General features: G+C 41.5%; 1 protein-coding gene across 1 annotated transcript in view; it reads left to right on the top strand.

Annotated features, from left to right (window-relative positions):
• TTN (titin) overlaps window positions 1–26,311 on the top strand; it is a 265,933-nt gene that overhangs the window by 214,833 nt on the left and 24,789 nt on the right. The window contains 13 exon segments of the mRNA XM_046658450.1: window positions 77–373; window positions 464–1,051; window positions 1,143–1,445; window positions 1,557–18,662; window positions 19,249–19,545; window positions 19,653–20,240; window positions 20,351–20,653; window positions 20,771–21,067; window positions 22,440–22,727; window positions 22,840–23,139; window positions 23,409–23,711; window positions 23,809–24,114; window positions 24,239–26,005. Of these exon segments, the coding sequence (XP_046514406.1) occupies window positions 77–373; window positions 464–1,051; window positions 1,143–1,445; window positions 1,557–18,662; window positions 19,249–19,545; window positions 19,653–20,240; window positions 20,351–20,653; window positions 20,771–21,067; window positions 22,440–22,727; window positions 22,840–23,139; window positions 23,409–23,711; window positions 23,809–24,114; window positions 24,239–26,005 (22,743 nt within the window).

Genomic DNA, 26,311 nt, shown 5'->3' with positions numbered 1-26,311 from the left:
AGAAAAACTCAGGTGCATTTTCTGCATGAAGAAAACATTGGTATTGGTTTGACTGGGTTTTTTTGCTTTGTTTTAGATCCTCCTGGCAAACCTGAGGTTATTAATGTAACAAGGAATTCAGTGACTCTCATTTGGACTGAACCCAAATATGATGGTGGTCATAAATTGACTGGCTATATAGTGGAGAAGCGGGATCTACCCTCTAAATCTTGGACGAAAGCCAATCATGTTAATGTCCCAGATTGTGCCTTTACTGTAACTGACCTTGTTGAGGGTGGAAAATATGAATTCAGAATTAGAGCAAAAAATACAGCAGGTGCCATCAGTGCTCCATCAGAGAGTACAGGAACCATTATTTGCAAGGATGAATATGGTAGGTCTATTTTACTTTTTAGGCCTCACAAAAAATAGCAAATTCAGCCGCCTTCATCTTCTGATTCAAATGCATTTTTTTTCTTTACAGAGGCGCCAACCATTGTCCTTGATCCCACAATAAAAGATGGACTAACAATTAAAGCAGGAGATACCATTGTTTTGAGTGCCATTAGCATTCTTGGCAAGCCCCTTCCAAAGTCAAGTTGGTCCAGGGCAGGAAAAGACATTAGACCATCAGATATCGTTCAGATATCTTCGACTCCAACATCTTCCATGCTTACTGTCAAGTATGCCACTAGAAAAGATGCTGGTGAATACACCATCACTGCTACCAATCCTTTTGGCACAAAGGAGGAACATGTGAAGGTAATAGTCCTTGATGTACCTGGTCCTCCAGGTCCCATTGAAATCAGTAATGTTTCTGCTGAAAAAGCAACACTTACATGGACACCTCCTTTGGAAGACGGTGGCTCACCAATTAAGTCCTATATTCTTGAAAAGAGAGAAACCAGCCGACTTTTGTGGACAGTCGTTGCTGAAGATATTCAGTCTTGCAGGCATGTGGCAACCAAACTTATCCAAGGAAATGAGTACATCTTCCGGGTCTCAGCTGTAAACCAATATGGCAAAGGAGAACCTGTGCAGTCCGAACCTGTCAAAATGGTAGACAGATTTGGTACGTAGAGCATGTGAGGGAACTGATATGTAAACATTTACAGCAGAGTTTAGGAAAGCATGGATTTCTCATAAATTTGCTTCCTTTGCAGGTCCCCCTGGCCCTCCTGGAAAACCAGAGATTTCAAATGTCACTAAAAACACCGCCACTGTCAGTTGGAAAAGACCAACTGATGATGGTGGCAGTGAGATCACGGGATATCATGTAGAAAGGAGAGAAAAGAAAAGTTTGCGATGGGTGAGAGCAACAAAGACACCAGTTTCTGATCTCAGATGCAAAGTAACAGGACTGCAAGAAGGAAACACCTACGAATTCCGTGTCAGTGCAGAAAACAAAGCAGGAGTTGGTCCACCTAGTGATGCTTCCAATCCTGTTCTAATGAAAGATGTAGCATGTTAGTATTTATCTTTCTCACCACAGCTCATTTGGGACAGCCAATATTTTATATAACGTAGCCAAAAGCCAAATTCTTAATATACATTTTGTGTCTTTGTTTCTTTTTCAGATCCCCCAGGACCACCTTCGAATGCACGTGTCACTGATACTACCAAGAAATCTGCTTCTTTGGCATGGGGCAAGCCTCATTATGATGGTGGACTTGAAATCACTGGCTACGTCGTGGAGCATCAAAAAGTAGGAGATGAGGCCTGGATAAAAGATACAACAGGAACTGCCCTCAGAATCACTGAGTTTGTTGTCCCTGATCTTCAGACTAAAGAAAAATACAATTTTAGAATCAGTGCCATCAATGACGCAGGTGTTGGGGAGCCAGCAGTGATTCCAGATGTTGAAATTGTAGAACGAGAAATGGCTCCTGATTTCGAACTAGATGCTGAGCTTCGAAGAACACTTGTTGTTCGAGCAGGACTCAGTATTAGAATATTTGTGCCAATTAAAGGTCGTCCTGCTCCTGAAGTGACATGGACCAAAGATGACATCAACCTTAAAAACAGAGCTAACATTGAAAATACAGAATCATTTACTCTTCTGATTATCCCAGAATGTAACAGATATGACACTGGTAAATTTGTGATGACCATCGAAAACCCTGCTGGGAAGAAAAGTGGCTTTGTTAACGTCAGAGTCTTGGATACACCGGGACCAGTCCTTAACCTGAAGCCTACTGACATCACAAAGGACAGTGTCACCCTCCACTGGGACCTCCCTCTGATAGATGGGGGCTCACGTATAACAAACTATATTGTGGAGAAACGAGAAGCAACACGGAAATCTTACTCCACAGTCACCACTAAGTGCCATAAATGCACATATAAAGTTACCGGCTTGTCTGAAGGATGTGAATACTTCTTCAGAGTGATGGCAGAAAATGAATATGGAATCGGCGAGCCAACAGAAACAACAGAACCTGTAAAAGCCTCTGAAGCACCATCACCACCAGACAGTCTTAACATTATGGACATAACTAAGAGCACAGTGAGCCTGGCATGGCCTAAACCAAAACATGATGGTGGCAGTAGGATCACTGGCTACGTGATTGAAGCCCAGAGAAAAGGCTCTGACCAGTGGACCCACATCACAACCGTGAAGGGATTGGAATGTGTCGTGAGGAATCTAACTGAAGGGGAAGAATATACCTTCCAAGTGATGGCAGTGAACAGCGCAGGGAGAAGTGCCCCTAGAGAAAGCAGACCTGTCATTGTCAAGGAGCAGACAATGCTTCCGGAACTGGACCTCCGTGGCATTTATCAGAAATTAGTCATTGCCAAAGCTGGTGACAACATCAAAGTTGAAATTCCAGTGCTTGGTCGACCAAAGCCCACAGTTACGTGGAAAAAAGGAGACCAAATACTTAAACAGACACAGAGAGTTAATTTTGAAAACACAGCAACCTCAACCATCTTAAATATCAACGAGTGTGTGAGAAGTGACAGCGGGCCCTATCCTTTAACAGCAAAGAACATTGTAGGAGAGGTTGGTGATGTCATCACCATTCAAGTCCATGATATCCCAGGGCCACCTACTGGACCAATCAAATTCGATGAAGTTTCATCTGATTTTGTAACCTTCTCTTGGGACCCACCTGAGAATGACGGAGGTGTACCAATAAGCAACTATGTAGTAGAAATGCGACAGACTGACAGTACTACATGGGTCGAGTTAGCAACCACCGTTATACGCACTACCTATAAAGCCACTCGTCTTACTACCGGAATGGAGTATCAATTCCGGGTTAAAGCTCAAAACAGATACGGAGTTGGACCAGGCATCACATCAGCATCTATAGTTGCTAATTATCCGTTTAAGGTTCCTGGGCCTCCTGGTACCCCTCAGGTAACTGCAGTTACCAAAGATTCAATAACAATTAGCTGGCATGAGCCTCTTTCTGATGGTGGAAGCCCCATTTTAGGATATCACATTGAAAGAAAAGAACGAAATGGTATTCTCTGGGAGACTGTGAGCAAAGCATTAGTACCAGGCAACATTTTCAAATCAAGTGGACTTACAGATGGTATTGCTTATGAATTCCGAGTGATTGCAGAAAACATGGCAGGCAAAAGCAAGCCAAGCAAGCCATCTGAACCTGCATTTGCTTTGGATCCCATTGACCCACCTGGGAAACCAGTTCCTCTAAATATTACTAGACACACAGTGACACTTAAATGGGCTAAGCCTGAATATACTGGAGGCTTTAAAATTACCAGTTATATAGTTGAAAAGAGGGACCTTCCTAACGGACGGTGGCTAAAGGCCAACTTCAGCAACATTTTGGAGAACGAATTTACAGTCAGTGGCCTAACAGAAGATGCTGCATATGAATTCCGTGTGATTGCCAAAAATGCTGCTGGGGCTATTAGTCCACCATCTGAGCCATCAGATGCTATCACATGCAGGGATGACATTGAAGCACCAAGGATAATGGTGGACGTTAAATTTAAGGACACAGTTATATTAAAAGCAGGTGAAGCATTTAAGCTGGAAGCTGATGTTTCAGGTCGCCCACCTCCAACAATGACATGGACCAAAGATGGAAAAGAGCTTGAAGGCACAGCAAAATTAGAAATTAAAATTGCAGATTTCTCTACTAATCTGGTAAACAAGGATTCATCAAGAAGGGATGGTGGTGCCTATACCCTTACTGCGACTAATCCTGGTGGTTTTGCTAAACATATTTTCAATGTCAAAGTTCTTGATAGACCAGGCCCACCTGAAGGACCTTTAGCTGTATCTGAAGTAACGTCAGAAAAATGTGTATTGTCATGGTTGCCTCCACTAGATGATGGAGGTGCCAAAATTGAGCATTATGTAGTTCAGAAACGTGAAACTAGCAGATTGGCATGGACAAATGTAGCCTCAGAAGTTCAAGTAACAAAACTAAAGGTCACTAAACTTTTGAAAGGCAATGAATACATATTCCGTGTCATGGCTGTAAATAAATATGGAGTTGGAGAGCCACTGGAATCAGAGCCTGTGCTTGCAGTAGATCCTTTTGGACGCCCTGATCCACCCAAAAACCCTGAAGTTACAGCTATTACTAAAGATTCAATGGTTGTCTGCTGGGGACATCCTGACTCTGATGGCGGAAGTGAAATCATCAATTATATCGTGGAACGGCGTGATAAGGCCGGGCAACGCTGGGTGAAATGCAACAAAAGAACTCTTACCGATTTAAGATATAAAGTGTCTGGACTGACAGAGGGACATGAATATGAGTTCAGGATTATGGCTGAAAACGCTGCTGGAATTAGTGCACCAAGTCCTACCAGTCCGTTTTATAAAGCTTGTGATACTGTGTATAAACCTGGCCCACCAGGTAACCCACGTGTTCTGGATACAAGCAGATCATCCATTTCAATTGCTTGGAATAAACCTATCTATGATGGTGGCTCCGAAATCACTGGATACATGGTCGAGATTGCCCTGCCAGAGGAAGATGAATGGAAGATTGTCACTCCACCAGCTGGGCTCAAGGCAACTTCTTACACCATCACCAACCTCACAGAGAATCAGGAATATAAAATCCGCATCTATGCCATGAATTCTGAAGGTATTGGGGAACCTGCACTTGTTCCTGGAACTCCAAAGGCTGAAGAGAGGATGCTGCCTCCAGAGATTGAACTGGATGCTGACCTGCGCAAAGTTGTTACTATAAGAGCTTGCTGTACCCTGAGACTTTTTGTTCCAATCAAAGGAAGGCCTGCACCTGAGGTGAAGTGGACCCGGGAACATGGAGAATCTTTAGATAAAGCTAGCATTGAATCCACCAGCTCTTATACGCTGCTTATTGTTGGAAATGTAAACAGATTCGACAGTGGCAAATATATCCTAACTGTAGAAAACAGCTCAGGCAGCAAGTCGGCATTTGTCAATGTCAGGGTACTAGATACACCAGGCCCTCCACAGGATCTCAAGGTAAAGGAGGTCACTAAAACATCTGTCACATTGACATGGGAGCCTCCTCTCCTTGACGGAGGTTCAAAAATAAAGAACTATATTGTTGAAAAGCGGGAATCAACAAGAAAGGCATATTCAACTGTTGCAACAAATTGCCACAAGACTTCCTGGAAGGTAGACCAGCTTCAAGAAGGCTGCAGTTACTATTTCAGGGTTCTCGCTGAAAATGAATATGGCATCGGGCTGCCTGCTGAAACCGCAGAATCTGTGAAAGCATCAGAACGACCTCTTCCTCCAGGAAAAATAACTTTGGTGGATGTCACAAGAAACAGCGTGTCACTCTCATGGGAGAAACCAGAGCATGATGGAGGCAGTCGAATTCTAGGTTACATTGTAGAGATGCAGAGCAAAGGCAGTGACAAATGGGTCACATGTGCCACAGTCAAAGTCACCGAAGCCACTATAACTGGATTAATTCAGGGTGAAGAATACTCTTTCCGTGTTTCAGCTCAGAATGAAAAGGGCATCAGTGATCCTAGACAACTGAGTGTGCCAGTAATTGCCAAGGATCTTGTCATTCCACCAGCCTTCAAACTCCTTTTCAATACTTTCACTGTACTGGCAGGTGAAGACCTAAAAGTTGATGTTCCATTCGTTGGACGCCCTACGCCAGCTGTAACATGGCATAAAGATGATGTGCCACTGAAACAGACAACTAGAGTAAACGCAGAGAGCACAGAAAATAATTCACTACTGACAATAAAGGAAGCCTGCCGAGAAGATGTTGGACATTACACAGTTAAACTGACTAACTCAGCTGGTGAAGCCACTGAAACCCTTAACATTATTGTTCTTGACAAACCAGGGCCTCCAACTGGACCAGTTAAAATGGATGAAGTGACAGCTGATAGTATTACTCTTTCCTGGGGCCCACCTAAGTATGATGGGGGAAGTTCTATCAATAATTACATTGTAGAAAAACGAGACACTTCCACAACTGTCTGGCAAATTGTGTCAGCTACTGTTGCAAGGACAACGATAAAGGCTTCCAGATTAAAGACTGGATGTGAATATCAGTTTAGGATTGCAGCTGAAAACAGATATGGAAAGAGTACCTACCTCACTTCAGAGCCTATTGTAGCCCAGTATCCATTCAAAGTTCCTGGTCCTCCTGGGACACCATTCGTCACCCTCTCCTCCAAGGACAGCATGGAAGTACAGTGGAATGAGCCAGTCAGTGATGGAGGCAGCAAAGTCATTGGCTATCATCTAGAACGCAAGGAAAGAAATAGCATCCTCTGGGTTAAGTTGAATAAAACACCTATTCCTCACACCAGATTTAAAACAACTGGCCTCGATGAAGGCATTGAATATGAATTTAGAGTCTCCGCAGAAAATATCGTGGGCATCGGCAAGCCAAGTAAAGTGTCAGAATGCTATGTAGCGCGTGACCCATGTGATCCACCAGGGCGGCCAGAGGCAATCATGGTCACACGGAATTCTGTGACTCTTCAGTGGAAGAAACCCACTTATGATGGTGGAAGCAAGATCACTGGTTATGTTGTTGAAAAGAAAGAATTGCCTGACGGCCGTTGGATGAAAGCCAGTTTTACAAATGTTATTGACACTCAATTTGAAGTAACTGGCCTAGTTGAAGATCATAGATATGAGTTCCGGGTTATAGCTCGAAATGCTGCAGGAGTGTTTAGTGAGCCTTCAGAAAGCACAGGAGCAATAACAGCAAGAGATGAGGTAGATCCACCACGAATAAGTATGGATCCAAAATATAAAGACACAATTGTGGTTCATGCTGGTGAGTTATTCAGGATTGATGCAGATATTTATGGCAAACCAATACCAACCATTCAATGGATAAAAGGTGATCAGGAGCTTTCAAATACAGCTCGATTAGAAATAAAGAGCACTGACTTTGCCACTAGTCTCAGTGTAAAGGATGCAGTACGCATCGACAGTGGAAATTACATATTGAAGGCCAAAAATGTTGCAGGAGAGAGATCAGTTACCGTAAATGTTAAAGTTCTTGACAGACCAGGGCCACCTGAAGGACCTGTTGTTATATCAGGAGTTACTGCAGAAAAATGCACTCTAGCTTGGAAACCCCCACTACAGGACGGTGGGAGTGACATCATAAATTATATTGTGGAAAGAAGAGAAACCAGCCGCTTAGTTTGGACTGTGGTTGATGCCAATGTGCAAACTCTCAGCTGCAAGGTTACTAAGCTTCTGGAAGGCAATGAATATACTTTCCGTATAATGGCTGTAAACAAATATGGTGTTGGCGAACCTCTTGAATCTGAGCCAGTAATGGCCAAGAATCCATTTGTAGTTCCAGATGCACCAAAGGCTCCAGAAATCACCACAGTGACCAAGGACTCAATGATTGTTGTATGGGAAAGGCCAGCATCTGACGGTGGCAGTGAAATACTTGGATATGTTCTTGAAAAACGGGATAAGGAGGGCGTTCGATGGACAAGATGCCACAAACGTCTGATTGGGGAATTGCGCTTGAGAGTAACTGGACTCTTAGAAAATCACAATTATGAATTCAGAGTCTCAGCCGAGAACGCTGCTGGACTTAGTGAACCAAGCCTACCTTCCGCTTACCAAAAGGCTTGTGATCCTATTTATAAACCAGGACCTCCAAACAATCCCAAAGTCATAGATATTACCAGGTCTTCTGTCTTCCTTTCTTGGAGCAAACCAATATATGACGGTGGCTGTGAAATCCAAGGATACATTGTTGAAAAATGTGATGTGAGTGTTGGCGAATGGACAATGTGCACTCCACCAACTGGAATCAATAAAACAAATATAGAAGTAGAGAAGCTGTTGGAAAAGCATGAATACAACTTCCGTATCTGTGCTGTTAATAAAGCTGGAGTTGGAGAACATGCTGATGTCCCTGGACCTGTTATAGTTGAAGAAAAACTGGAAGCCCCAGACATTGATCTTGACCTAGAACTAAGGAAAATTATAAATATAAGGGCAGGTGGCTCCTTAAGGTTATTTGTTCCTATTAAAGGTCGTCCTACACCAGAAGTTAAATGGGGGAAGATGGATGGTGAAATCCGAGATGCAGCTATAATTGATGTCACTAGCAGTTTCACCTCTCTTGTTCTTGACAATGTCAACCGATATGATAGTGGAAAGTACACTCTCACATTAGAAAACAGTAGTGGAACAAAGTCTGCCTTTGTTACCGTGAGGGTCCTGGACACACCAAGTCCACCTGTTAACCTGAAAGTCACAGAAATCACTAAAGACTCGGTTTCAATTACGTGGGAACCACCTTTGTTGGATGGGGGATCCAAAATCAAAAATTACATTGTTGAGAAACGTGAAGCCACAAGAAAATCGTATGCTGCAGTTGTAACAAATTGCCATAAGAATTCTTGGAAAATCGACCAACTCCAAGAAGGTTGCAGTTATTACTTTAGAGTCACAGCTGAGAACGAGTTTGGTATTGGCCTTCCCGCCCACACTGCTGATCCAGTTAAGGTTGCAGAAGTCCCACAACCTCCAGGAAAAATAACTGTGGATGATGTCACCAGAAATAGTGTCTCCTTGAGTTGGACAAAGCCTGAACATGATGGTGGAAGTAAAATCATTCAGTATATTGTGGAAATGCAAGCTAAGCACAGTGAGAAATGGTCAGAGTGTGCTCGTGTCAAGTCCCTTGAAGCAGTAATTACCAACCTAACTCAGGGAGAAGAATATCTTTTTAGAGTTGTTGCTGTAAATGAAAAGGGGAGAAGTGATCCTAGGTCCCTTGCAGTTCCAATAGTTGCCAAAGATCTGGTCATTGAGCCAGATGTAAGACCTGCATTCCACAGTTATAGTGTACAGGTTGGCCAGGATTTGAAAATAGAAGTGCCAATTTCTGGACGTCCTAAGCCAACCGTTACCTGGACTAAGGACGATCTTCCTCTGAAACAGACTACAAGAATCAATGTTACTGATTCACTTGACCTTACTGTACTCAGTATTAAAGAAACTCATAAGGATGATGGTGGACATTATGGAATCACGGTTGCTAATGTTGTTGGTCAGAAAACAGCATCTATTGAAATTATAACTCTAGATAAACCTGATCCTCCAAAAGGACCTGTTAAATTCGATGAAGTCAGCTCTGAAAGTATTACATTATCTTGGAACCCTCCGCTATATACAGGGGGCTGCCAGATCACCAACTATATTGTTCAGAAAAGAGATACAACCACCACAGTATGGGATACTGTTTCTGCTACTGTTGCCAGAACTACACTCAAAGTGACCAAACTGAAAACTGGTACAGAATACCAATTCAGAATATTCGCTGAAAACAGATATGGACAAAGCTTTGCCTTGGAGTCTGATCCAATTGTAGCTCAATATCCCTACAAAGAACCAGGGCCTCCAGGCACACCATTTGTCACAACCACTTCCAAAGACTCCATGGTTGTACAGTGGCATGAACCAATCAATAATGGTGGAAGCCCAGTCATAGGTTACCACCTTGAGAAAAAGGAAAGAAATAGTATTTTGTGGACAAAAGTCAACAAATCTATTATTCATGACACCCAGTTTAAAGCAGTCAATCTTGAAGAAGGCATTGAATATGAATTCAGAGTTTATGCTGAAAATATTGTTGGTGTAGGCAAAGTAAGCAAGAATTCCGAATGCTACGTAGCCAGAGATCCCTGTGACCCACCAGGAACCCCAGAAGCAATAATGGTTAAAAGAAATGAAATCACTTTACAATGGACCAAACCTGCATATGATGGTGGAAGTATGATCACGGGTTACATTGTGGAGAAACGTGATTTGCCTGAGGGTCGTTGGATGAAAGCTAGCTTCACAAATGTCATTGAAACTCAATTTACTGTGTCAGGTCTTACTGAAGATCAAAGATATGAATTCAGAGTCATTGCAAAGAATGCAGCTGGTACAATGAGTAAACCCTCCGACAGTACTGGACCAATAACTGCCAAGGATGAGGTTGAACTTCCAAGAATTTCAATGGATCCAAAATTCAGAGACACAATTGTGGTAAATGCTGGAGAAACATTCAGGCTTGAGGCTGATGTTCATGGAAAGCCCCTACCTACCATTGAGTGGTTAAGAGGAGATAAGGAAATTGAAGAATCTGCTAGGTGTGAAATAAAGAACACAGATTTCAAAGCTTTACTTATCGTAAAGGATGCCATTAGAATTGATGGTGGACAGTATATTTTACGAGCTTCCAATGTTGCAGGTTCTAAGTCATTCCCAGTAAATGTCAAAGTATTAGATAGACCAGGACCTCCAGAAGGGCCAGTCCAGGTTACCGGAGTCACTTCTGAAAAATGCAATTTAACATGGTCTCCACCACTTCAAGATGGTGGCAGTGACATTTCTCACTATGTTGTTGAAAAGAGAGAAACGAGTCGACTTGCCTGGACTGTTGTTGCTTCAGAAGTTGTGACCAACTCCCTGAAAATTACCAAACTCTTAGAAGGGAATGAATATATTTTCCGTATAATGGCTGTCAACAAATATGGGGTTGGAGAGCCTTTGGAATCTGCACCAGTACTAATGAAAAATCCATTTGTGCTTCCTGGACCACCAAAAAGCTTGGAAGTCACAAACATTGCCAAGGACTCCATGACTGTCTGTTGGAACCGTCCAGATAGTGATGGTGGAAGTGAGATTATTGGTTACATTGTAGAGAAAAGAGACAGAAGTGGCATTAGGTGGATAAAATGTAATAAACGCCGCATTACAGATTTGCGCCTAAGAGTAACAGGATTAACAGAAGATCATGAGTACGAATTCAGAGTCTCTGCAGAAAATGCTGCTGGAGTTGGAGAACCGAGTCCAGCTACAGTTTATTATAAGGCTTGCGATCCTGTGTTCAAACCTGGCCCACCCATCAATGCACATGTTGTAGACACCACTAAAAATTCAATTACACTTACCTGGGGTAAACCCATCTATGATGGTGGCAGTGAGATCCTGGGATATGTAGTAGAAATATGTAAAGCAGATGAAGAAGAATGGCAAATAGTTACTCCACAGACTGGCCTGAAAGCCACTCGATTTGAAATTTCAAAACTCACTGAACACCAAGAGTACAAAATACGAGTCTGTGCCCTCAATAAAGTTGGTTTAGGTGAGGCTACGTCAGTTCCTGGTACTGTGAAACCAGAAGATAAACTCGAAGCACCTGAACTGGACCTTGACTCTGAATTAAGGAAAGGAATTGTTGTAAGAGCTGGTGGATCTGCCAGAATTCACATTCCATTCAAAGGTCGTCCAACACCTGACATCACTTGGTCTCGAGAGGAAGGTGAATTCACAGATAAGGTCCAAATTGAAAAGGGAGTAAACTATACCCAACTATCAATAGATAACTGTGATAGAAATGATGCTGGAAAATACATTCTCAAGCTGGAAAATAGCAGTGGATCTAAATCTGCTTTTGTAACTGTGAAAGTTCTTGACACTCCAGGACCACCACAGAATTTGGCAGTCAAAGAAGTGAAAAAAGATTCTGTCATTCTTGTATGGGAACCACCCATGATTGATGGGGGCGCAAAGGTCAAGAACTATGTTATTGACAAACGTGAGTCAACCAGAAAAGCATATGCTAATGTGAGTAATAAATGCAGCAAAACAAGCCTTAAAGTTGAGAATCTTACAGAAGGGGCCATTTATTACTTTAGAGTTATGGCTGAAAATGAATTTGGAGTTGGCGTTCCAGTGGAAACTGTTGATGCTGTGAAAGCTGCTGAACCTCCTTCCCCACCAGGAAAGGTTACACTCACTGATGTGTCCCAGACCAGTGCATCGCTTATGTGGGAGAAACCTGAACATGATGGTGGGAGCAGAATCCTGGGGTATGTTGTTGAAATGCAGCCCAAAGGAACTGAAAAATGGAGTGTTGTGGCTGAATCCAAAGTCTGTAATGCAGTTATTACTGGTTTGAGTTCTGGACAAGAATATCACTTCCGTGTCAAGGCTTACAACGAGAAAGGAAGAAGCGATCCAAGAGTGCTTGGTGTTCCTGTCATAGCCAAGGACTTGACCATACCGCCTAGTTTCAAGTTACCATTTAACACATATAGTGTCCAAGCTGGAGAAGATCTTAAAATTGAAATTCCAGTTATTGGCCGACCAAGACCTGAAATTTCATGGGTCAAAGATGGCGAGCCTCTTAAACAGACAACAAGAGTAAATGTTGAGGAAACAGCTAATTCAACTATTTTGCACATTAAAGAAACTAACAAAGATGATTTTGGAAAGTATACCATAACAGCAACAAATATTGCCGGTACAGCAACAGAAAATCTCAGCATTATTGTTTTGGAAAAGCCTGGACCTCCAGTTGGACCAGTTCGGTTTGATGAAGTTAGTGCAGACTTTGTGGTCATATCTTGGGAACCTCCAGCCTATACTGGTGGCTGCCAAATAAGCAACTACATTGTAGAGAAGCGAGATACAACCACCACCACTTGGCAAACGGTATCAGCAACAGTTGCAAGAACAACAATTAAAATAGCCAAACTGAAAACAGGCACTGAGTACCAGTTTAGAATTTTTGCAGAAAACAGGTATGGAAAAAGTACCCACCTGGATTCTAAACCAGTTATTGTACAATATCCATTTAAAGAACCTGGACCACCTGGAACTCCTTTTGTGACATCAGTCTCAAAAGATCAAATGCTTGTGCAATGGCATGAGCCAGTTAATGATGGAGGTAGTAAAGTTATTGGCTACCATCTTGAACAGAAAGAAAAGAACAGCATTTTATGGATCAAATTAAATAAGACTCCCATTCCAGACACCAAATTCAAAACAACTGGCCTTGATGAAGGCCTTGAGTATGAGTTCAGAGTTTCTGCTGAAAATATTGTTGGCATCGGCAAGCCTAGCAAAGTGTCAGAATGCTTTGTTGCCCGTGATCCATGTGACCCACCTGGTCGCCCTGAAGCCATTGTTATTACAAGAAACAATGTCACACTGAAATGGAAGAAACCTGCCTATGATGGTGGCAGCAAAATAACAGGTTATATTGTAGAAAAGAAAGACCTACCTGATGGCCGTTGGATGAAAGCCAGCTTTACCAATGTATTAGAAACTGAATTTACAGTGAGTGGACTTGTAGAAGACCAAAGATACGAATTTAGAGTAATTGCAAGAAATGCAGCTGGCAACTTTAGTGAACCATCTGAAAGCACTGGTGCCATTACTGCAAGAGATGAAATTGATGCACCAAATGCCTCACTGGATCCAAAATATAAAGATGTTATCGTTGTTCATGCAGGAGAGACTTTTGTCCTGGAAGCTGATATCCGCGGCAAACCCATACCTGATATTGTTTGGTTAAAAGACGGAAAAGAGCTTGAAGAAACAGCTGCTAGGATGGAAATTAAGTCTACTATTCAGAAAACAACTCTTGTTGTCAAAGACTGTATACGTACTGATGGAGGACAATATATTCTGAAACTCAGCAATGTTGGTGGTACAAAGTCTATACCAATCACTGTAAAGGTACTTGACAGGCCAGGGCCTCCTGAAGGGCCTCTGAAAGTTTCTGGGGTTACTGCTGAAAAATGTTACTTGGCATGGAACCCACCTTTGCAAGATGGTGGTGCTAATATTTCACATTACATCATTGAAAAGAGAGAGACAAGCAGACTCTCGTGGACCCAGGTTTCAACTGAGGTACAGGCCCTTAACTACAAAGTCACTAAACTTCTTCCTGGAAATGAGTACATTTTCCGTGTCATGGCTGTGAATAAATATGGAGTTGGAGAGCCTTTGGAATCTGAACCTGTTATAGCTCGTAATCCTTATAAACCACCAGGTCCTCCTTCACCACCTGAAGTCTCAGCAATCACCAAAGATTCTATGGTAGTAACGTGGGCACGCCCAGTGGATGATGGAGGTGCTGAAATTGAGGGATACATTCTTGAAAAACGAGATAAGGAAGGCGTTAGATGGACCAAGTGCAACAAGAAAACACTAACAGATCTCCGATTCAGGGTAACTGGGCTTACCGAAGGTCATTCCTATGAATTCAGAGTTGCTGCCGAAAATGCAGCTGGTGTGGGTGAACCCAGCGAGCCATCTGTTTTCTACCGTGCATGTGATGCTTTGTATCCACCAGGTCCACCAAGTAATCCAAAAGTGACAGACACTTCCAGATCTTCTGTCTCCCTGGCATGGAATAAGCCAATTTATGATGGTGGTGCCCCTGTTAAGGGCTACGTTGTTGAAGTCAAAGAAGCCACTGCTGATGAATGGACGACTTGCACTCCACCAACAGGATTACAAGGAAAGCAGTTCACAGTGACCAACCTTAAAGAAAATACTGAATATAACTTCCGCATTTGTGCCATCAATTCTGAAGGTGTAGGTGAACCTGCAACTATACCTGGTTCAGTTGTTGCTAAAGACAGGTTAGAGCCACCAGAAATAGAACTTGATGCTGATCTCAGAAAGATGGTCGTTCTGCGTGCAAGTGCTACTTTACGCTTATTTGTCACTATCAAAGGTCGACCAGAACCTGAAGTTAAATGGGAAAAAGCCGAAGGCATTCTCACTGAGAGGGCCCAGATTGAGGTGACCAGCTCATACACAATGTTGGTGATCGATAATGTTACCAGATTTGACAGCGGTCGATATAATCTGACACTAGAAAATAACAGTGGCTCTAAAACAGCTTTTGTTAACGTCAGAGTCCTTGACTCACCAAGTGCCCCTGTGAATTTGAGTGTAAAAGATGTGAAGAAAGACTCGGTGACATTGTCTTGGGAACCACCACTTATCGATGGTGGAGCCAAGGTTACAAACTACATTGTTGAAAAACGAGAAACTACAAGAAAAGCCTATGCTACTGTTACAAACAATTGCACTAAGACTACTTTTAAAATTGAAAATCTACAAGAAGGATGTTCTTACTACTTCCGAGTCTTGGCTTGCAATGAATACGGGATTGGTTTGCCAGCTGAAACAAGTGAACCCGTTAAAGCTTCTGAACCACCCCTCCCACCTGGAAGAGTAACTCTTGTTGATGTGACCAGTAACACAGCTACAATTAAGTGGGAGAAACCAGAAAGTGACGGTGGCAGCAAAATTACTGGTTATGTGGTTGAAATGCAGACTAAAGGGAGTGAAAAATGGAGCACTTGCACACAAGTTAAGACTCTAGAAGCAACTATATCTGGCCTAACTTCAGGAGAAGAGTATATCTTCAGGGTAGCTGCTGTTAATGAAAAAGGAAGAAGTGATCCAAGACAACTTGGAGTGCCAGTAATTGCAAGGGATATTGAAATAAAGCCTTCAGTTGAGCTTCCTTTCCATACTTTCAATGTAAAGGCTAGAGACCAACTTAAGATTGATGTTCCATATAAAGGAAGACCTCAAGCTACTGTAAGCTGGAAAAAAGATGGTCAGACTTTAAGAGAAACAACTAGAGTCAATGTTTCTTCTTCAAAGACTGTAACATCACTATCTATTAAGGAAGCCTCAAGAGAAGATGTTGGAACTTACGAATTATCTGTTTCAAACAGTGCTGGATCCATAACAGTTCCTATTACTGTAATTGTCCTTGACAGACCAGGACCTCCAGGACCTATACATATTGACGAGGTCAGTTGTGACAATATAACCATTTCTTGGAATCCTCCAGAATATGATGGTGGCTGCCAAATTAGCAATTACATCGTTGAAAAGAGAGAAACCACTTCTACAACTTGGCATGTAGTTTCACAAGCAGTTGCGAGAACATCTATTAAAATAGTTCGCCTGACAACAGGAAGTGAGTATCAGTTCCGTGTCTGTGCAGAAAACCGCTATGGAAAGAGCACCTACAGTGACTCTCCAGCTGTTGTTGCAGAGTATCCATTCAGCCCCCCTGGTCCTCCTGGTACTCCTAAAGTTGTGCATGCCACGAAATCTACCATGATTGTAACCTGGCAAGTGCCAGTTAATGATGGAGGAAGTCAAGTAATTGGCTATCACCTTGAGTATAAAGAAAGAAGCAGCATTCTTTGGTCAAAAGCAAATAAAATCCTCATTGCTGATACTCAAATGAAAGTCTCTGGCCTTGACGAAGGACTGATGTATGAGTATCGTGTATATGCTGAGAATATTGCTGGAATTGGTAAATGCAGCAAGTCTTGTGAACCAGTCCCTGCAAGAGATCCTTGTGACCCTCCTGGACAACCTGAAGTCACAAATATCACAAGAAAATCAGTGTCACTTAAATGGTCTAAGCCACATTATGACGGTGGAGCTAAGATCACAGGATACATTATTGAACGTAGAGAACTACCAGATGGCCGGTGGCTGAAGTGCAATTTTACTAACGTACAAGAAACATACTTTGAAGTAACTGAACTTACTGAAGATCAACGTTATGAATTCCGGGTTTTTGCAAAGAATGCTGCCGACTCTGTTAGTGAACCATCTGAATCCACTGGACCGATTACTGTTAAAGATGATGTTGAGGCTCCAAGAATTATGATGGATGTCAAGTTCCGAGATGTTATTGTTGTCAAAGCTGGAGAGGTTCTTAAGATAAATGCAGACATTGCAGGGCGACCTCTGCCAGTAATTTCCTGGGCCAAGGATGGTGTAGAAATTGAAGAAAGAGCAAGAACAGAAATTGTCTCAACGGACTATAATACTTTGTTAACAGTGAAAGACTGTGTTAGACGAGACACTGGGCAATACATACTAACCCTGAAGAATGTTGCAGGAACTCGTTCTGTGGCAGTTAATTGCAAGGTACTTGATAAGCCTGGCCCACCAGCCGGACCACTTGAAATATATGGTCTCACTGCTGAGAAATGCTCTCTTTCCTGGGGACCGCCCCAAGAAAATGGTGGTGCAGATATTGACTATTACATTGTAGAAAAACGTGAAACAAGCCGCCTTGCATGGACAATATGTGAAGGAGAGTTAAGGACAACATCCTGTAAAGTAACCAAGTTACTCAAAGGCAATGAATACATCTTTAGAGTAACAGGTGTTAATAAATACGGTGTTGGTGAGCCCCTCGAGAGTGTGGCTGTAAAGGCACTAGATCCATTTACAGTTCCAAGTCCACCCACATCTTTGGAAATTACCTCTGTGACCAAAGATTCCATGACACTTTGCTGGTCAAGACCTGAGAGTGATGGAGGTAGTGAAATTTCTGGATATATAATAGAAAGGCGAGAGAAAAACAGCGTACGATGGGTGCGTGTAAACAAAAAACCAGTTTATGATCTGAGAGTGAAATCAACAGGACTTCGGGAAGGATGTGAATATGAGTATCAGGTTTATGCAGAAAATGCTGCTGGCCTAAGCCTTCCAAGCGAAACCTCTCCCTTAATTCGGGCAGAAGATCCAGTGTTCTTACCATCTCCTCCAGCTAAACCCAAAATTGTGGACTCAGGCAAGACAAATATAACTATTAGCTGGGTTAAGCCCTTATTTGATGGTGGGGCCCCAGTAACCGGATACACTGTGGAATATAAAACGTCTGATGAAACTGACTGGAAAACTGCCATTCAGAACTTAAGAGGCACAGAATATACAATAAGTGGACTAACAACAGGAGCTGAATACGTTTTCAGAGTAAGATCCATCAATAAGGTCGGTGCTAGTGATCCCAGTGATAGCTCCGATCCCCAGATAGCAAAGGAAAGAGAAGAAGAACCTGTATTTGATCTTGACAGTGAAATGAAGAAGACCTTGATTGTCAAGGCCGGTGCCTCATTTACTATGACTGTGCCTTTCCGAGGAAGACCAGTACCCAATGTCTCGTGGAGTAAGCCAGACACTGACCTCCGCACTAGAGCCTATATTGATTCCACAGACTCTCGTACATCACTTACTATTGAAAATGCCAACAGAAATGATTCTGGAAAATACACATTAACGATTCAGAATATTTTGAGTGCTGCTTCGCTCACCTTAGTTGTCAAGGTTTTAGATTCTCCTGGACCTCCGGCTAATATTTCTGTACACGATGTCACCAAAGAGTCTGCAGTGTTATCCTGGGATGTTCCTGAAAATGATGGTGGAGCACCAGTGAAGAATTACCACATAGAAAAACGTGAGGCCAGTAAGAAAGCATGGGTCTCTGTGACCAACAACTGTAACCGCCTCTCCTACAAAGTTACCAACTTACAAGAAGGGGCGATTTACTACTTCAGAGTCTCTGGAGAAAACGAGTTTGGTGTTGGTGTACCAGCTGAAACAAAGGATGGAGTAAAAATAACAGGTATGTTTTAAGAACAAAGAAAATCTACATATCCATATTAATTTTCCTCATTCTAACTATTGTTGAATCTTAAATGCTTTTGGTCCACACGTCAAACAATTTATACTATAACATAAAATGAAATCTCTAACAGAGAAAGTTTTTTGCTGATAAAAAAATTTTAGAAATTGATATAGCTAGAAGTGGATAACATATGTTGAATTTAAGTATAATTGAATTTGACTGCACATATATGTATATATATAGTGTGCGCAGACATTGTATGATGAAGTTTCTTACAAGATTGTTCATCTCATTCTTCATTTTTATACCCATAATAAATTTGGGATAAACTTTATCATTTAATCTGGTCATTTGACACAATTCGAATTTGAATGCCATGACAGGCTATGACATGTAATGACAAAGGCTGAGGAAGCTTTGCTTGGTTCAGAAGACAAACTAGGCATATAAAAAGTAAGAAAGACTCAAATCAAAGTAAATATATGGCCTTCGTTTAAAATTTTTCTTTTCACAATGCAGGAAGAACACATATGGAAAAAACATTGTCATAATCTTCCCTTTCTTTTGATGTTTTACTTTTCAGAAAAACCAAGCCCACCTGAAAAACTTGGAGTAACAAGTGTATCCAAGGATAGTGTTTCCCTGACCTGGCTGAAGCCAGAACACGATGGTGGAAGCAGAATTGTACATTATGTCGTTGAAGCACTAGAAAAAGGACATAAAAATTGGTTTAAATGTGCAGTGGTCAAGTCAACCCATCACGTTGTTTCTGGTCTGAGGGAGAATTCTGAATACTTTTTCCGGGTGTTTGCTGAAAATCAAGCTGGTCTGAGTGACCCAAGAGAGCTTCTGCTTCCTGTTCTTATTAAGGAGCAACTAGGTATGTCCAATTTTACGTAGAAGCAAACTTTGAAATTATTTACATTGATTTAAGGTAATTTTTAGAAAGTCTTTTTTGCCTTCATCTGCCATACTCTTATTTTTCAGAACCACCTGAAATCGATATGAAGAATTTCCCAAGTCAAACCGTATATGTCAGAGCTGGTTCAAACCTTAAAGTTGACATTCCAATTTCTGGAAAACCACTGCCCAAAGTGACCTTATCAAGAGATGGTGTCCCCCTGAAAGCAACCATGAGATTTAACACTGAAATTACTGCTGAGAACCTCACCATCAATCTCAAAGAAAGTGTTGCTGCTGATGCTGGAAGATATGAGATCACTGCTGCCAACTCTAGTGGAACAACAAAAACTTTCATTAACATCATTGTCCTGGACAGGCCTGGTCCCCCAACTGGCCCTGTTGTTATTAGTGATATAACTGAAGAAAGTGTGACTCTCAAATGGGAGCCACCTAAGTATGATGGTGGAAGTCAGGTTACCAATTATATTGTACTCAAGAGAGAGACAAGTACTGCAGTATGGACTGAAGTGTCCGCAACAGTTGCAAGAACCACGATTAAAGTCATGAAACTGACCAGAGGAGAAGAATACCAATTCCGCATCAAGGCAGAAAACCGCTTTGGCATCAGCGATCACATAGATTCAGCTTGTGTGGTTGTCAAACTCCCATACAGTAAGTTGTCAAGCTTTTCAAAGATCCCAGGTTTTCATTTAATAATTTCATTATTAAAAAATAAACGTCTTAAATGTCTGTATTAACCTATGGGTTTCTCTCTCTTATAGCAACACCTGGACCACCATCTACACCATGGGTCACTAATGTCACTCAGGAAAGCATCACTGTGAGCTGGCATGAACCAGTATCCAACGGAGGCAGTGCAGTTATAGGTTATCACCTGGAAATGAAAGACAGAAACAGTATTTTATGGCAAAAAGTCAACAAAATGATCATCCGCACAACTCACTTCAAAGTCACAACAATCAGTGCTGGACTTATTTATGAATTCAGAGTATATGCAGAAAATGCTGCTGGTGTTGGAAAGCCCAGCCATGCTTCCGAACCAGTCCTAGCCATTGATGCCTGTGGTATGTATTTCTCATGGGAAAGATGGTTCTGGCTACTTAAAAATGCAAATCTTATTTCCACAAAGCAAAATAATGTTGACAGAAGAGCCACTAATCTGCTTTCTCTTATTACCACAGAACCCCCAAGAAACATCCGTATCACTGATATTTCAAAGAACTCTGTCAGCCTTTCATGGCAACAACCAGCTTTTGATGGAGGAAGCAAGATTACAGGCTACATTGTTGAGAGACGAGACCTTCCAGATGGCAGATGGACCAAGGCCAGCTTCACCAATGTTATTGAGACTCAATTCATTGTCTCTGGCTTGACTCAGAATTCTCAGTACGAATTCCGTGTCTTTGCTAGGAATGCCATTGGTTCCATCAGCAATCCATCCGAGGTTGTAGGCCCCGTTACATGCATTGATTCTTATGGTAAGCATTTTAAGCACTTTGAATCCCAATAACAATTTAAATCAATATTTTTTCTTACTTTTTCTGATCCTAATCTATAGAATAACTTTTACTACACACCTTAGATTTTTAGAGAAAATTATGAACTAACTGGGAGTTAGGAAAATTCCTTAACTTCTCCAGGCCTCTTTTAACTGTAAAATGTGAGATTTGGACTACAGGATATCTAAAGGCCTTCCCAGCATCAGCCTTTCATGATTCTTTGATTGTATGATTTGGTGTTTTCACTCTTCTATTTTTAATTATCAGAATCAATAATTAAAACCATGGTTGAGTTCCCAGAGACTATTCTTCTTAAAAGTGAAAGACTAAACAGAGGCGTTAATGATGATAGTATTAGCAGCAGCTAACATTTACTGGGTACCTTCCACGAATTTTCTCCCTTAGTCCTAACAACCATAAGATTAGCCCATTTTACAGAAGAGAAACTGAGGTGTAGAGAACTTATGTAACTTCCCCAACATCAAGCAGCTCATTCGTGATAGGGTAGGGATTCAGACACACTCCAGAACTCTCTCTACATTGCTGTCAGTCCAAAATACGCATACTTGACCATTCTGGAAAATAAATGGTACATTCATCTCAAGAGTGGTTTAAAAATTAAAATTTCATGAGAGTTAAGTACCCTGTGACACTTTTTCTAAAAGTCCTCCATTTTCAAAGAGGAGTCTCTAAGGTGTTTGGGCATAAGTATCTACTCCCATCCTCATGCTGAGAATCCCAGAGCAGCTTTTTGTGAATCAGGCTTTGTGGATACTGAATCAGTATTTGTGAGACTGTGAAGCAAGTCAAATTTTGTTGTGTTTCTCAAAAGTTCTAAGCAGCCTGGCAGAAAATCTGTCCAATGAAATATGTAGCTCTGTGAGTAGAGAATTGAGACTTCAAGGGTCTGACATGAACTACCCACACTCGGATACCAGCAAACTGAGAAGGGAAAATAAAAAGTAGAGGAGGCAGTTAGAGGAAGAGGAAGAAGAACTGAGAATGAAAGAAAATGTATAATGCAGCTTCTTCAATGATGCCCTAACTACTGCATCCCATTTCATCCCTGGAATAAAACACCCAATAGACTTTCAAATACATTTCAAAGGCACTTAAGTCCCTGTGCAACCAGTACAGTGTCGTTGGGATATAGAGCTTGCTCAGTCTTTCTTCTGGGACAGAAGAGTGGCTTGTAAAATTGAAATGTTTAAAATAATAGGTAAATGGGATTAGAACTACCATGTGTATTTATATTCATTAATAAGGGCAAATGACCTTACTTTGAAGTTGTTGCAATTATTTTTTTCGTCCTTGTGATCTTTTAAATATTCCTCATCTGTTTTTCTTGCAGGTGGACCTGTAATTGATTTGCCTCTAGAATATACAGAAGTTGTCAAATACAGAGCAGGTACATCTGTGAAGCTCAGAGCTGGCATTTCTGGCAAACCTGAGCCTACAATTGAGTGGTTTAAAGATGATAAAGAGTTACAAACCAATGCACTTCTGTGTGTCGAAAATACCACTGACCTTGCGTCTATACTCATCAAAGACGCAAATCGCCTTAATAGTGGAAGATATGAATTAAAACTAAGGAATGCCATGGGCTCAGCTTCAGCCACCATCAGAGTGCAGATCCTTGGTAGGTACTGAATACAGGCCAACATCGTATTTTGTTTACCTAAAACTTAGTAATTTTAAATTAGTAGCCTTTTTAAAAGTACTAACATACTGTTTTGTTCTTTCATTGACAGACAAACCAGGACCTCCAGGTGGACCAATTGAATTTAAGACCGTCACTGCTGAAAAGATCACTCTGCTCTGGCGGCCTCCAGTAGATGATGGCGGTGCAAAAATCACCCACTACGTTGTGGAAAAGCGTGAAACAAGCCGCGTTGTGTGGTCTATGGTGTCTGAACATTTGGAAGAGTGCATCATTACCACCACCAAAATTATCAAAGGAAACGAATACGTCTTCCGGGTTCGCGCTGTGAACAAATATGGAATTGGTGATCCACTGGAATCTGATCCAGTGGTAGCAAAGAATGCATTTGGTGAGACATGATTTCATTAAAAAACTGAAATTGAACACTTGAAACCTTTAAAAGTAAATATAAATAATTCCGCTAGCTTGTAAATAGGTTTTCTTAGAACGATTTTGATTTTCTTTTGTATCTCGTCTCCTCTCATTATCATCCTTTTCACAAGGCAGAAAGTATAATAAATGAAACTAATATTCTTGGATAGGATCTGAAGATTGAAAGGTAGAATTTATCAATAACGTTGATCCTTTGAACTCATTTTCTTTTTCCTTTCTAAATAGTTACACCTGGGCCTCCAAGCATACCAGAGGTGACAAAGATTACCAAGAATTCAATGACTGTTGTCTGGAACAGGCCAGTTGCAGATGGTGGTAGTGAAATAAGTGGCTATTTCCTTGAAAAACGAGACAAGAAGAGTCTAGGATGGTTTAAAGTACTCAAGGAGACTATCCGTGACACCAGACAGAAAGTGGCAGGACTCACGGAAAACAGTGACTATCAATACAGAGTTTGTGCTGTAAATGCTGCTGGACAGGGTCCATTTTCGGAACCATCTGACTTCTACAAAGCGGCTGATCCTATTGGTAAGTGCTCATAAATGCAGCATCTTCACCTGTCTTCTTTCCTGTCACTAAATTTTACATGAGTATGTAACTACTGTATTGTGAATGGCCATTCCAGATCCTCCAGGCCCACCAGCTAAGATAAGAATCGCAGATTCAACTAAATCATCCATCACTCTTGGCTGGAGTAAACCTGTCTATGATGGGGGCAGTGCTGTGACTGGATATGTTGTTGCAATGAGACAAGGAGAAGAAGAGGAATGGACTGTTGTCTCTACCAAAGGAGAAGTCAGAACTACAGAATATGTGGTATCTAACCTGAAACCTGGAGTCAATTACTATTTCCAGGTATCCGCTGTAAACTGTGCTGGACAAGGAGAACCTATAGAAATGACTGAGCCTGTACAAGCTAAAGATATACTTGGTATGTACCTATTGGTATGATTGTAGGGTTGTTTTTTTTTTTTTTTGAGTACCTCTGAATGATTAGAAAATTACTCATTTTCTTGCTTTAAAATTCATGGTATATGTCCATTTTATGTCTACAGAGGAACCAGAGATCGACCTAGATGTGGCTCTCAGAACCTCTATTATAGCTAAAGCCGGTGAAGATGTACATGTGTTCATACCGTTTAAAGGCAGACCTCCACCTACTGTCACATGGAGAAAAGATGAGAAGAATCTTGGCAGTGATGCCAGATATAGCATTCAAAACACTGATTCATCTTCATTACTCATTATTCCTCAAGTCACTCGCAATGATACGGGAAAATATATTCTCACAATAGAAAATGGAGTTGGTCAGCCAAAGTCTTCAACTGTGAGTGTCAAAGTGCTTGATACGCCAGCCGCCTGCCAGAAACTACAGATTAAACATGTTTCTCAAGGCACAGTCACATTGTTCTGGGATCCTCCTCTCATTGATGGAGGATCTCCCATAATTAATTACATCATTGAAAAGAGAGATGCCACCAAGAGAACATGGTCCTCAGTGTCACACAAATGTTCCAGCACAACCTTTAAGGTAAAAGATTTGTCAGAGAAAACTCCATTCTTCTTCAGAGTTCTCGCAGAAAATGAAATTGGAATCGGGGAACCTTGTGAAACTACAGAGCCAGTGAAGGCTGCCGAAGTACCAGCTCCAATACGTGATCTCTCAGTGAAAGATTCAACAAAGACATCTGTTACCCTGAGCTGGACCAAGCCTGACTTTGATGGTGGTAGTGTCATCACAGAATATGTTGTGGAAAGGAAAGGTAAAGGTGAACAAACATGGTCATATGCTGGCATAAGTAAAACATGTGAAATTGAGGTTGGCCAACTTAAGGAACTGTCAGAACTGGAATTCAGAGTGTCTGCCAAAAATGAGAAAGGACTGAGTGATGCTGTCACTATTGGGCCAGTTACAGTGAAAGAACTTGTAATTACACCTGAAGTTGACCTGTCAGAAATCCCTGGGGCGCAAGTCGCTGTGAGAATTGGGCATAATGTGCACCTCGAATTACCTTACAAAGGAAAACCCAAACCGTCTATCAGTTGGCTGAAAGATGGTTTGCCATTGAAAGAAAGTGAATATGTTCGTTTCAGTAAAACTGAAAACAAAATTACTTTGAGTATTAAGAATGTCAAGAAGGAAAATGGAGGGAAATACACCGTTATTCTTGATAATGCAGTTTGTAGAACCTCAGTTCCCATTACAATCATCACACTTGGCCCACCATCAAAGCCCAAAGGGCCCATTCGATTTGATGAAATCAAGGCTGACAGTGTCATCATGTCATGGGATGTGCCTGACGATGATGGAGGAGGAGAAATTACTTGTTACAGCATTGAGAAGCGGGAAGCTTCACAAAAAAATTGGAAGATGGTGTGCTCGAGTGTTGCCAGGACAACTTTCAAAGTTCCTAATCTAGTCAAAGATGCTGAATACCAGTTTAGAGTTAGGGCAGAAAACAGATACGGAGTCAGCCAGCCACTTGTCTCGACCATCATCGTGGCAAAACACCAGTTCAGGATTCCTGGCCCTCCAGGAAAGCCAGTTATATACAATGTGACTTCTGATGGAATGTCACTAACCTGGGATGCTCCAGTTTATGACGGTGGTGCAGAAGTTACTGGGTTCCATGTTGAAAAGAAAGAAAGAAATAGCATCCTCTGGCAAAGAATTAATACATCACCAATATCTGGAAGAGAATACAGAGCTACTGGACTAATGGAAGGCCTGGATTACCAGTTCCGTGTATATGCTGAAAATTCTGCCGGCCTAAGCGCACCTAGTGACCCAAGCAAATTTACCTTAGCTGTTTCCCCAGTAGGTAAGTGATTGAGCATTATTCAAATATATTTGATTTAGCAACTGAACATGTTAGTAATAAGTAAATCAAACAGTGCTTTTCTTCTACATATCACCTTCTCATATATCTTCTTGTCACTAGAGAGCTGGTCAAGTAAAACAAGGGGGACGATTATAAATCAGTCTAATAAAGAAATTTAAAGTTCTTTTTAAAGACTATGATACAAAAAATTGAATAATGGTTGAAAAAGAGTTTGGGGGATTTATTCATTTTATTTTTCTTCCATTGATGATTAAGAGTTATTACAGAAATAATGACACATTTAAC

The sequence above is a fragment of the Equus quagga genome, chromosome 4 (genome assembly GCF_021613505.1).
Source record: "Equus quagga isolate Etosha38 chromosome 4, UCLA_HA_Equagga_1.0, whole genome shotgun sequence".
Lineage (NCBI taxonomy): Eukaryota > Metazoa > Chordata > Mammalia > Perissodactyla > Equidae > Equus > Equus quagga.
This window is presented reverse-complemented; position numbering and strand designations above follow the sequence as displayed.